Source organism: Bombus flavifrons, chromosome 7 (genome assembly GCF_040668555.2).
Source record: "Bombus flavifrons isolate JBK064 chromosome 7, iyBomFlav1_principal, whole genome shotgun sequence".
NCBI lineage: Eukaryota > Metazoa > Arthropoda > Insecta > Hymenoptera > Apidae > Bombus > Bombus flavifrons.
The window spans coordinates 7,621,009-7,634,218 of NC_138448.1; the positions used below are offsets into that span (position 1 = coordinate 7,621,009).

General features: G+C 33.0%; 2 protein-coding genes across 4 annotated transcripts; both read right to left on the minus strand.

The window, feature by feature from the left end:
* Positions 1-636: 636 nt before the first annotated feature.
* On the minus strand, positions 637-9,027 carry orb (polyadenylation element binding protein orb). 3 transcript variants are annotated; one of them, XM_069117277.1, is made up of 12 exons: positions 8,576-9,027; positions 6,309-6,612; positions 5,509-5,648; positions 3,688-3,947; positions 3,482-3,608; positions 3,039-3,405; positions 2,731-2,963; positions 2,557-2,649; positions 2,310-2,475; positions 2,121-2,248; positions 1,966-2,046; positions 637-1,899 (listed from the first exon to the last, which is right to left on the minus strand). In XM_069117277.1, the coding sequence occupies exons 1-12, from the start codon at positions 8,594-8,596 to the stop codon at positions 1,735-1,737; spliced, it is 2,085 nt and encodes a 694-aa protein (XP_068973378.1). In that variant the 5' UTR covers positions 8,597-9,027; the 3' UTR covers positions 637-1,734. The 3 variants fall into 3 exon arrangements, with proteins under 3 accessions (XP_068973378.1, XP_068973377.1, XP_068973379.1); XM_069117276.1 differs by lacking the exon at positions 8,576-9,027 and adding an exon at positions 7,271-7,428; XM_069117278.1 differs by lacking the exon at positions 8,576-9,027 and adding an exon at positions 6,775-6,928.
* An 857-nt stretch (positions 9,028-9,884) lies between these two features.
* Cdc16 (cell division cycle protein 16) lies at positions 9,885-13,056 on the minus strand. Its single transcript, XM_069117280.1, has 11 exons — positions 12,682-13,056; positions 12,443-12,595; positions 12,201-12,359; positions 11,947-12,106; positions 11,619-11,871; positions 11,473-11,552; positions 11,304-11,393; positions 10,915-11,224; positions 10,584-10,746; positions 10,295-10,487; positions 9,885-10,214 (listed from the first exon to the last, which is right to left on the minus strand). The coding sequence occupies exons 1-11, from the start codon at positions 12,790-12,792 to the stop codon at positions 9,931-9,933; spliced, it is 1,956 nt and encodes a 651-aa protein (XP_068973381.1). The 5' UTR covers positions 12,793-13,056; the 3' UTR covers positions 9,885-9,930.
* Between the last annotated feature and the right edge of the window lie 154 nt (positions 13,057-13,210).

Genomic DNA, 13,210 nt, shown 5'->3' on the forward strand with positions numbered 1-13,210 from the left:
TGATCACCATTAATGTATAATCTATAATTATTTAAAATAAAGAATATAATATATAAATCATAATCACTATTATCATAAATATCGAATATGAAATATTTGAATAACATTGTTTTATACTGTATCTGTTTCAGTAATTTTCTAAAAATTGATAATCATAACTTGAATTTTCTTCCAGTATAATTTCAATTTCAGAAATTTTAAGTTCCAAATTTTAGACTTTAATTCACCTTATTTTTGCCGATATTTATTCCCTACAGTTATTCCGAACTTCTTATCATTTTTTTTTTTAATAACGAGGATATTTGTAATTATTTGCGACAAGAACCTTCAATTTGAATGAAGTACTGTAATTTGGATTAATTTAAATATATCAAAATTGAACAAATTAAATACAAATTAATATGATTAATATAATTTGTGTTATTAACTGATATTTACTTTATGATTTTGTTCATACTAACTATCAAATTCTCATATAATAACATTTAGTATCTAGCAGTTTGCATAAGCAGATATTTTTAAGGCCAGGAGTTTAAAAAGGGCAGAAGGTTCATTTGGAGGAATTATTTTCTCGAACGATAAAAAGAAAAGGAACAAAATGATGAAACAAAAAAGGAGGAACGACAAATGGAAGTCTATCTGCAAAAATATGATTTTTAATTCACTCAACAAAATGATATCAAAACATCAGAAACGCGATTAGAAGCAATATTGCAAAATCTTCTTGAAAGAAAATACATAACATAATATCGTAACAAAAAATAAAAACAGAATCAAATTACTACAATCCGCTCCAGAATCGTAGACCATGTACTTCTCCATTTCGTCAACAGTTAAACAGTCCCTGTAAACGAAGCTCATAAAGGCTTATCGCCTTGGCTAAGAGTATAAATTATGATTACAATTGCCATTTTGGTAATAACCCTTACACTGTACAATGTAACGTAAAACTACAACGACGGGCGATATCATCGACAAATGTCGGTATATAGCCTGGGTTCTAATAGGTACTCAAATTAAATGCGTTCTTCGCAAAAAATAACAATAATTAAATGAACAACTCCTCCTGCCGCTAGAATTCCACAATAATCTAATCTCATCGAACAGTGTACGATTAAGCGTAATATTTCGCCGATAGATTATTATAGCGGCGCGTTGTATTTTTGTGGATTTTTTTAACATTGTGAACTCATTCCTTCTCTTGTTTCGCTTCTTTTTTAACGATCGAGTGGCTTCCCATTTTATCGTATAAAAATTATTGTCACTATAAAAGCCACAATTGGACCCACACGGATTCAATGTAAATGCACACTCGTAACGCATAATTATCATATAATGTGATGTGTTACTCAATGGCACAATTATTGCAATAAAACGATCAACAAGAGAACCAGTCCCTAAATAAACGTACTAAATAAAAATACTGTTTGTTGAGAACACGACTGTGGCCGCGTTCGAAATAGGAACTTTATGAGAAACACGATTTTTATCCATTAGTCTCTATACCGCGGACGTATGTGATAGTAACGATAATAAACAAATCGTTGCATTTGCCGATCAGCTGGTATGTCCGGTATTTCAATGTATATCGTCAAACCAGCTGCCCGCAGCTTTGCGATAAAAAACTAAGTTTGCACCCTGTCAGTAAGTCAGCTAGCGCAACGTCCTTGCAAAAACAAATAGTCAAAAAAAAAATTTTTATCTGACCATGGAAGAGAAGCTCAATAATTGTACTTAAATAGTGGGATTATTCGTTCCACGAGACCAGGAATTTACGTTTGGCGATAATCCGACCACTTGATTTGTCTTTGAATTGCGCATTAAAGGTTTATGATGCCACATTGATTCCATTGAGTGTTGCCATTGCCAGCAACTGCGACAAAAGTATCGGAAGCACACCTACAAATACGATAGAATATAATAAAATATCTTTTATATAAAAAGGAAAAAAAAATTCTTTCATACCACTTCACGACAAAAATAGGGTCCCTGTTGTACAGAACACCCTGAACACATGGAATCTTCTAAATAAGGATCAACTTGCACCTATTAAAGACAATAGATTGTATTATAATTTTATTCTCTTAATATATCATAAACATTTCATAAATTACGCGAACCTTTTTTGTAAATTTGGCAGTTTTTATTTCTATGAAAGCAGCTGAAATTGCTTTCATGTATGAATGTTTTGTACTAAATGTAACACGGCCAGATCCAATTGGATATTTGTGTTTGTCAGTATCAATCCCTGAAATTAAATTTTAATCTTACTAATATGCACCTAATAATCGAGGTCTGTCGATTTTTACCTGCATAAATAACCCCACGAAACAGATCATCCATAATTTTTGCTAAACCAGCGGCAGTTAGCATACCATGAAGAGCACCAACAAATACTGTTTTATGAGGATCAAGTTTTTGCGATGAGGATTTTACATAATTACTGTCTTCAAGAATCCAAGGTATTACTTGTACCTATGTCAAAATTATTACATGAATATTATAAGTCTCATAAGAAATGCAATAGAATTTTACTAAAAAAGAAGTAATATGCACCTCTTTTGCTTTCATACGTTTAGATGATATTTTGTAATACCAACTGCCACCATTGGTAAAATCATGTGTACAACATGTCAATAAAGTTCTCACCTTAAACAATACATATATGTTATAGCTCATTAAAAACAAATAAATTAGAAAAGAGATAAAGTACTAAAAATATTTAACTACCTGTTTCTCTGACTCAAATATAATATATACATATCCCTTTGGCTGCGTGGCAGACTGATCTTTTCCCGGCCATTCCACTCGTATTGGACCGAACTGCTTGAAAGTGGCGATTAAAAGGGATTCGGTGATATCCCAAGGTACACCACCAAGGAATACTTTAGATGAGTAACCTGATGGTTTTTGAGTGCGTTGCGGCAATATGCCACTCCAAGTACAAGTTGGGTCACAAAGTGCTGAAATAATAATTTTTTAATGTTGCTAACACATCCTCTCTTCTGTTTCTTATATTTTAATAAATGAATTATTACCAGCGGCACTTCGATGAAAACGTGCTACACGTTCAAGCGAGAGCTGTGGATCCAAAATATTTATCGGAGGTGAATTCAGGGCCATCATATGATTTCCAGTGGAACAACAGCTTTTTTCGTGCGACATAAAAGAATTTAGGAAACCGCCGTTTTGATTCGATCCGTAGTGATGACCTCGATTGTGTCCATGTGAATGATGATGATGTGTCGACGAATTTTGATGGGATGAAGATAAATATTTTTTCACTGCCATTCGTTGGAACGCGGCTACTCTATTATTTGTGCATAAATCCACTTCCGGCGACATCAATGAACCCAGAGACTGAGGGTAACATTCGTGTGACGATGAATTTAACGATAAACAGTTCTAAAATGAAACAATTTCTTTCTCCCTAACCTTGATGAACTTAGATAATTATTATCTATAACTTAAAAAAAAATACCATTATATCGGATAGAGACCCATCCACACTACCTATACCACTCGTGTCTGAGTCCGCTGGTGAGTTCGATCTTGATCCATTGCACCCCATCACATGTGGATACTCGAAAGTAGGACTACTGCAGTCGCTGTTGAAATAAAAATGACCGATTAGTAATTGTTTTTATTATAATTATACGTGATAATAAAAAATTAATTAAGAAATACCTATAAGGTGGTGACCCACGAATGGGTCTTCCGTAATAAGGAGAATGAATGGGCGATGATGGTGATCCCACATTCTGCAAAGATCCTCGACTTTTCGGTGATGATGTCGTCTGGTTACTACTGTTCGTAGATGAGTACGAATAAGGATTCGAATACAGACTACCAGGTGTGCTAGGGCTACCAGGTGTAGTAATAGAACTTGGGGAACTTGGAATTTCAAGTATCGATGAGTTCGAGCAAATTCCGCTTCTATCATTGCCCTATATTCAAAAATATATAACAAAACCAATTAAAAACTTTTTAAATATATATTTCAATCCAAAAAATCATCTTTTTATTATAAAAATATCTCGAAAACATTCAATTTATTACTTGTAAGCAATAAGAAAATATTTGCGTCTTCTTTGCCAAAGAGAAGCCTGCTACACCATTATTGGACCGCGTCCAAAATAATGTTGCTACGAAAAAAATAGGAACAACAGGGCACGCAATTACAAGTTCACAGAAAAGCTGAGGTCAAAGAGAAGCGAAGATAGAAGAAGAGTGAGCTGTGATAGAGCCGTTTGGCTCAAGCTTGTAAATTCTTGGCTACCCTGGAATTCGGGTCGCACTAACGCGCGCGGCTATGCGTAATTTATTTTGCCCAACGTATTATATGTCGGCTCTAATACGCGCATTTCGATGTCCTGCCGGTCCTTTATGTACAGATGCATCCAGCAAATGGTGAAGGTAATAACGTTAAAGGCGACGAGAAGAGCCTGATAAAATGTCCATTAAAGTGTCTGGTCGATAAGGCACGACTTTCACATCAGTCTCTCTTGCTTTTACCCCTTTCGACCGCGTATAGTGCTATTTAACTATCGCTGCAATTTAAATTGCAATAATTGTCTATTATTATTTATGTTATTTTACAAAGAAAATAGCTTTTAACCCATTGATAACATGACTGATAATATTTATCACTGTGAAAAAAGAAATCCATTAAAATATTGCTGTACGTTACAATATGTACTTAATTTTGGATTTCTCCGGTTGGCTCTAAAATTTTACAAAATATTATTTTTATCGTCGCAGACTTTATTATCTCCATCCGTTATCGTTATTTGCGCTATCCTAAATTGATGTTAGGAGGTATTGGTCGCAACAAAATATATTGAAAATCGATACATCAGGTATCCAGGAGGTCCCTATTGTGCAAAAAAATTAGCCGCGCCACGGACGGAAAAGGAAGTTCGAGGAGCAGTTGGAGTCACTCCAATGAGGATAATCATTGTTCCGGTTATTGCATTGGCAGCCGGCAGACGTTTCAGAATACTGCCTACTTCATTTCTATTCGAGATTTTCACTATCATATCCAACACGTGACGTTCATAAATTGAAAGAAAAACATTTTAAGGATCTTCGAGTTCCTCGTACATTTCGAGTAATTAAAAAGTATTCACAGAAATCATTAAATTATCGCTCATGTATAATGGTCCTTCTAGAACCTTTGGATTCAAAGTAAATTTTATTAATACAGATAGGAACCTTCCCAACCATAGAATGAAGACTATAGTTGGGTCTTCATAGAATTTAATTAAACTTAATAATTACTTAATAATTATTTTATTACGCTATAGATTATTTAATTTTTATTTTATGATTTGTTGAAAATAGAAAAACATTATTATTTATGAGGTATTATTACGAATTACTGAAAGGGTAATTATCTCTGATAAGTATGACGTAAATAGCAAAATTACTTGACCTATATGAGGCTGAAATATTTCAGGCAGTTGGGAGAATCTTAGGCATAATATAAAAAATAAAAGGAAATGTCACCTGATAATGCTGAGAGGATCCTTGATTGCGACCCTGATACTGATAATTACGGCAACCGGGAGACGCAGTTGTTGACTGGCTGCCTAACAATGATCCTCGAGGTAAACCCAGTCCAAATAAATCCGAAATTGACATGTCTCCTAACGTGAGGGAAAAAATACAAAATACGTTGCCGTTTTAAATAAAATCACAAAAAAATACGACACAGCGCAACGAGGACTATCGATTGACAAACGACGAACGTACGCGCTCGTTAGTTTTGAAACAACCAAGCAGGCGATTAGAACAAATTTTCTTATATCTTGAATCTTTAAAAAAAAGGAAAAGAGAAAACAATGTAACTCGTTAAGCAGATATTGGAATCAATAATTAAATTTATACGAAGGTTAGTTATAAAATTGATGGTAGTTATAAAACAAAAACAAAGGTCTTTGATAATTTTGTTAATAATTGTAAAACAGATTATTAATTATAGTGAAGAGAGATCACAGGAGCAGATTCTCGCTGATTTTATCCTTATCTAATGAATCTAAAAGTAGATGATTTACTCATATAAGATAAAAAATACATTTAAAATACCTTCTCTATCTTTGTATCGGGTAAAAATAAATAACCTTATATTCACATAACAAATCAAATAATATCTCCTATCTCTGTATATTATTTGATCACATTCGATCGTCAACCGTATCCATCATAACAGAAGGGCTAACAGCCAATCTGTGAATTTATCCAAAAATCAAAACAAGACGGTCACATACGATTATATAAAAATGGGACAAAGGAAACGGAACTTTTACCATCGATATTGTTGTTCTTATTGGGTTGCGTGCAAGATGCATCGTGTGAGTATCCTTGGAAGTTAGTCGCCGGCGGAGAGTCTAACAGCAAGTTACCGATGTACTGTAGCTGATGTAGATGCTGTTCTCGGTCACTGTCGCGATCTCGCTGTTGTAATTTGTCGCGATGCAACTGTTCACGTTGTTGCAGCTGTATGTGGTCTTGGTCGCGTGACGCTTGCATTTGCTGGCCATGCGATATATCATTGTTCCAATCAGGTGTGTCGGATATTTTCACTCCATCGGCATCACACGATAAATCTAGCTGCAAAAGAGAAAAGAAAAGAATCAGTCGTTAGAATATTTCAAATTGAATGTTTGAAGTAGAGACAAAGTTTGTCTCTGGTTAAATGACCACGTTTGGTATGTTTGGTATTGCGATAACAAGGTATAATGTTATAAAGAGATAATAGAGGAACACTGTCACCATTTTTCCTTCCATAGTGGCACCGATCGAATTATTATTCGTTTTATTTTTCCTTTGCGAACAAGCAATTGAAAACAGATAATATACCACTAATTTTTACGATTGATAATTAACTGTAACGCGTATGTGAGTAGACGCTACAGGAAGTATGGACGCTACACGGAATGTTTAGAATTGCGGGGTTCACTACGTAAATTATACACATATTTGTATTTCAATGTTAAGAAAAGATTGTAGAAATTGATGCTATTATTTTTATCTAATTTGTAAAGTCTTTTTAGTAGCGTGCTTTTGATTAACGGCTATTCGAATCGATCGCGTCGCTCGTTACGTCAACCGATTTTCCTTGCGTAATTTCCGGTAAAAGTGATGAAATTTCAGAACTTGCACGATTCCTCGGAAGATACACTACACGGAGAATTAGAAAATGATTTCGAACGCTAAAAAATGTTTCGTTCACGTTTGAAGATCGTGAAATTTAATGCGTATCACCTACCACTGAATTCCTCGAAGTCATCGCTACGAACGATATCAGCAAACTATGCTTCGAGCTTTCGGTACAGAATAACGAAAACAGGAGCCTGAAGGACGCCACTCCCAGTTTGCGTTCGAGGAATTCGGAAAAAAAATTTTGCAGGGCAGGGGAATACATCGAGGCATTCTAGAGGTTCAACGAGAATTCCAAACTTCGTAGAATTCAACTTTGTCAAGTTCAAAGGCGTACTAGACATAAGGACGCTTATAATCGATTCGAATACGTAATTATCATTTCGTATTACATCAGTTAACATTGTAACATTTACGACGCCCTTAAAATTGTATAACATTCTGACACGTTGAATCATACAAGGGTTGCATTATTGATATCGATAATTTTTACAAAAGTCATATATCTCTATAGACATTATACATACATATATATATATATATATATATATATATATATATATATATATATATACATGTAGAAGGTAACAAATATAGGAGAAACCTAGATTTCTGAAGAGAAATTTAATTACATCACGAATTGAAAGATGAAATTAGAATATTGTAAGAATGTTACATAAGAATAGGAATATATATACATATAGTGTGACACAAATTTATATATTATATATGTATCATAAGTGTTAATACTTATTTATGGTTTCATATAAAAATTACATTCTTACTTAATTTAATAATTTTTTGGTTTACTAATCCAACTATTTGCAATGATATAAATTTTGTCTTAGTACATAGTCCTGTACTATGTTTGCGAAAGGTATCGTACATCTTCGTAGAATTTGAGGACAGACAGTTTTTAGGAGAAATTAAATTGCAAGCAACAAATTTGTTACTTCCGTTCAATACTTTCAAAATGACTGACGAAGGGTTAAGGACAATATCAGAAGGCGCAACACACATATGGAGAGAAAGGGGAAGAATATCAGCGTACGAAACGCAACGTGTTTTGCACGTGGACGCGTTGCGGCTCAACGTACGATTCGCGTGTTTGTTTACAAGTGAGGACGCAGGACATTCCTCGTATTCGGTTTTATATTCTATGTAGGTTCTACGTTATAATTATCACCGTGTACCAGCACATGATTTACATGACAAATTTTCCTTTCGAAGCGACACCATAGTACTAACGAAATTGTAAAGTAGGTTACCAATCGACCGCATGAGAAGTCAAAGAACGAGGTCCATAGAAAAATAAGGCGTAATTAAAACAATAATACGTAGACATGAAAAAATAAATACGAAACAATTAAAAAAAAGGGATATAAAATTTTTATAAAGGAATATAACGACTTACCAATTGCATTAACGTAAGCATGTCGATCTTTGATTGAGCCTTGACGAATTTTTCAATTGTTCTGTGATCGCTGTTCTCCACTGAATTCAAAGTGGTAACTCGTAACGTACTTCAATGAATTATATAAACTTGATATTGCATATAAATTTAATAAGATTTTTTTCGATTTAATTTAGTAGCGAAGAATCAAATACACGAGTTTTAGTAAATTGTTTAATCAACAATTATCGTGTTACATTAAAAGATTTTTGGGATACTTTAATCCCACCGGGTTTGTTTAATTACTTGCCGGGGGATAATATTCTAATTATTTCAACTCCCAAAATCGCCCATTTATAATTAATTTATTGGTTCTTTGAAAGTAAAATTTATTTTCTTGGGTTCAATTTAGTGTCGATACAGAAACGATGGAGACGGAACGCCCATTCTTCTCCACATTGCTCCACTCTGTGAACTGAATTGAAGATCTCTATTCCTCCCTTTCCCCCTTTCACCCGCAGGTTCCATCTTTGGAAACCACCGGCGCAGTTCGCGAATGCGCGCGATTGTGGAATTTTATATGTGCAATAAGATACAAAATTGTATCACTTAATATGTAATATTTCAAATTCAGATTTTATATATTGGCGAATAATATGTTAAATAAACAAAAATTTTTGGAACTACAAATTTGGTTTAAGATATTAAATATTTCTAATAAATAATTATAATTACAAATTTTTAAAGTTACTATTACATGTAATATGATTTTTACTTAAAACAATATAATAGGTTATGTAGGTAATAAGGGTGTGCGAATACCCGAAATTGCAGAATTATGTTTTTTCGAAATTTTTTTCGGGTTCGAATCAGAATCTTGGAAGTTTGTCGATACATAAACGTATTCGGGTATCCGTTAATCTCGAGACCCGATTTGCGATTCGGAATTCAATGCTTGATTCAGAACATAATCTTTCTGTCATCTTGTACTTAAACCAAGTTTAAGGCAAACTTGTACTTTAAGTTTAAGTATGTACCGTCAAACTATGTTTAAATACAAGATGACAGAAAAATTATGTTCTGAATTGAACATCGGATTCCGAAACGTAAATCGGTTCACATAATGACAGGTACCCAAATATGTTTATCTATCGACGAACTTTTAGGATCTCGATCCAACCCGAATCAAGACTCAGATACCCGCACATCTCTAATGGGTAAATATTAATTATTTAAGCATGCATGCATCAAATTTATATACAAAATGAGTAAAATATATAATAAAGGATAACTCTCTGAACAAAAAAGAAATGTTTGTAGCAAACCAATTGCTTTATTACATACACAAATCATATAAAAAAATTTGCGCATTTTTACTATTCTATATGAGCAGTCGATGAATCCAACATTTCAACTTCGGAACTAATGTCAGTGGAATAATTCACAACTACGTCTCGCGGATTGCGTTCCACTTTATCAGAAGTATCTTCAGTTTTACTGGAATCTTCTCCCCATCCGGAAAATAAATTTACTCTTAATTTATCAATATCTTGACTTCCTGACCCAGCTACATTATTTGCATTTTCTAAAGGTTCTGCATTATCTGTTTCTTGATGTTCAGTTGCAGGGTACTCATATTTTGGAATATCAACTGGTGCACCTAAAAAAGAATTCATTTACAATCAGATATAATGTACATTTAATAAAATACATTGAAAACTGAAAATTTTTTGTATATACCAGGATAAGGAGGCGATTCTTCTATAAGTTGTTCCATAACATAAGTTAACATAGTTGTTGTGAAAGTATCATCCCTCCTGAGTCCAAGAGCTCTATGAAAAGCATCAACAGCTTCTTGTGTGTTTCCCATTAATGCATGAATGAAACCCACTGCTGAATAAGTTGATGCATTTAATGGATTTAACATTAATGCCTGCAATCATTATTAGGAAATTTATCTAATAGCTCGTAATTTAAATTGACATTTTAAGGAAAAAGTATGTTTCTATGTCAATTAAAATTTTTTAACCTGTTGATGATATTCTAACGCCTCTCCGTATTTCTTCATTTTTCTACAAGTATGACCCAAGTTATTTAAAAGTGCCTCCCATTTACTAGGTAGAATAACATCCTTTAGACCACCTTGAATTCTTTTCATGGCTTCCTTAAACTGCCGTTCAGCAGTTTTGTAACTGTATTCGATGAAACGACAACTCTTGATAAATTAGACAGATTTCCAAAAACCGGGGAAGGGTGGAAGTACACTAATCAGGTTGCAGAGTGAATTTTGAACCTCTTTTTTGCATATTAGAATAACTCAATCTCAGGGATAATACTACAACAGACATCATAATACTTACTCTAAATTATAAAAAGATATAACTCCCATCTCGTGTATAACAAATGGATCGTTTGGAGCTATTCCTTGAGCCTGTTGGAAAAACTTGTCAGCCAATTTAAGATTATTTGTTAATCCGCATTCAAGTCCAATATATAAAAGTGGCAGGTGACAACCTTTCATTAATTGAGAAGCCTTAAAATAAGCAGCCATTGCCTGATCATGTTCATTTTCTACTGCAAAGGAATGACCATAAGCTAACCAAGCAGGACCGAATAATCTGTCCAGTGCTGTGGCTTTTGCTAAATATCTTCGTGCTGGATCACTTTTTCCTATTATCAAAACAATGGAATATCTTATAAAGTAAGAATACAAAATAATTTTAGTATATCAAATAGAAATCATAATTACCTAGACTATAATAATAACATCCAACAGCAAACCATGCTAAGGCCATGTCTGGATATAAGTCAACTAATTTATGTGCTAAATAGAATAAAGCTGAAAAATGATTATATAATGTACAAAATTTCTTTCTAATTGCACATTCTTTTTCTATATAGGAGTGCAATATAATTACCATTAGTTTTTTTTAGTTCTACTAAACAGGCAATATGTACTGGTAAGCATGAATTATGATATGGATCTTTTTTTAATATTCTAAAATATATGATAGAGATTATAAGATTATATAAATTCACATACATACATAAGAGGATATATTACCTTTCTGTGAGAGAGAAACATTTGTGATAATCACAATTATAATACAATCTCTCTGCTTCTGTAACTTCCATATCCAAATTACCTAATAATCTATCTGTGACAAGAACTCCCATAACACTACATGTTGCAAGTGGTTGCTTTGTATTTGGTTCTTGATATTTTTTCAATTTACTTTCATATAATAGTCGTAAGAGCTCTGCTTCAGCTTCTGTACATTGTTCAGCAAAGGGAAGAGATTCCAGAAGTTCTTTTTCTATTCAAATTATATGTATCATAAAATTACTTGTATCTATTATTACATGAAATTTATACATACACACTTTAATACCTTCAGCAGCTGAAAGCATTTGATTTTGAACTAATGCTTCAAATGCTTGATATGAATATACATCACAATGTAGAGCTTGTTTGTAACAGTCAGTTGCTACTGCCCGATTATCTAAAGCTTCATATATTCTTCCTTTCACATACAATATTGAACTGTGTACCTATCACAAAATACAAACTAATCTATAAAGTTCATCACATTACAGAAATAATATTTAAAAGAAGTTATGGAGAACATTATTTATACTTAATCACATTTTTTGGTGCATCTTCTAATATATCTGCACGATCTCCAAAACCTGACTGTGTTATGTTTGTACATACTTCTGATTCTTTAATAACCTGTAATGCTTCATTGTATTCTTTTGCTTCTAACAGACTTCTTACTGTTAGATAATGACACATTACATCTGTCTATAAGGTAATATTAATGTAATTAAAAAAAATGTATATAACAATGTTATGATATTATTAAAAGTTTCAAAGTTATAGTTTACCTTTTCCAATCCACGATTTCTAATAAGATGAGCAGCTCTATGATATTGTTTCATTAGATACATACAATGCGCTAAGGTGCATATATCTTTAGGATCTTCGTTACTTAATGAAACAACTTTGTCTGCCCAAAATAAAGCAGCACTATAAAGATGCTGTAAACAAACCAGTAGTCAGTTCTTTTAGTAGCGTACAATAAATCAACATCTTTTAAAAAGCTTGATAAATTTTGATACTTTACCAAATCAATGTACGATTTAATTAATTTTCTACAATTATCTAAGTCAATATTCTTATTGTCTAATAAATTATGCATTTTCTCGCAATCTGCATCAACACTCTGTCGCGCCATATTTAATTTAAATTTTGAAGGTTAGGTATTCCTTCCTTAACGAATCGACGTTATATATACCAAGATACTTGTACTTGAATACAGTACTACAAGGTATTCCTTTCATATATAAAAATACTTGTTATTAAATTGTTACAATCAAATTCACATTTCATAGAACATTAGATAATCGCATAAAGTCGCATTTGCATAGATTAAACAGTTTACATTTTTAAACTATACGACGATACAACAACAATAACACGCATGTTGTCATCATCGATCATTTCTACGTAAACATTTCTGATAATGTTATTGGTCAAAATATGAGGAAATTGGACAAAACATAATATGTGGCGCTGCGTAACAAAACATCATTCTGTTTCAAAAATTTCTCGCATCCGGCGCTGTGGGTCGCGATCTAGAATTTTGTGCGTCT

Bases quoted from the DNA above. Each gene is read 5' to 3' on its own strand.
- Cdc16 (XM_069117280.1), bottom strand. From the start codon at position 12,792: ATGGCGCGACAGAGTGTTGATGCAGATTGCGAGAAAATGCATAATTTA. The intron at 12,360-12,442 runs GTAAACTATAAC...ATTACCTTATAG, and splicing joins GAAATCGTGGATTGGAAAAG to ACAGATGTAATGTGTCATTA. The intron at 12,107-12,200 runs GTGATTAAGTAT...ATTTTGTGATAG, and splicing joins TAGAAGATGCACCAAAAAAT to GTACACAGTTCAATATTGTA.
- orb (XM_069117276.1), bottom strand. From the start codon at position 7,426: ATGTATTCCCCTGCCCTGCAAAATTTTTTTTCCGAATTCCTCGAACGC. The intron at 3,948-5,508 runs GTGACATTTCCT...TTTTGAATATAG, and splicing joins GATCCTCTCAGCATTATCAG to GGCAATGATAGAAGCGGAAT. The intron at 3,406-3,481 runs GTATTTTTTTTT...GTTTCATTTTAG, and splicing joins GGTCTCTATCCGATATAATG to AACTGTTTATCGTTAAATTC.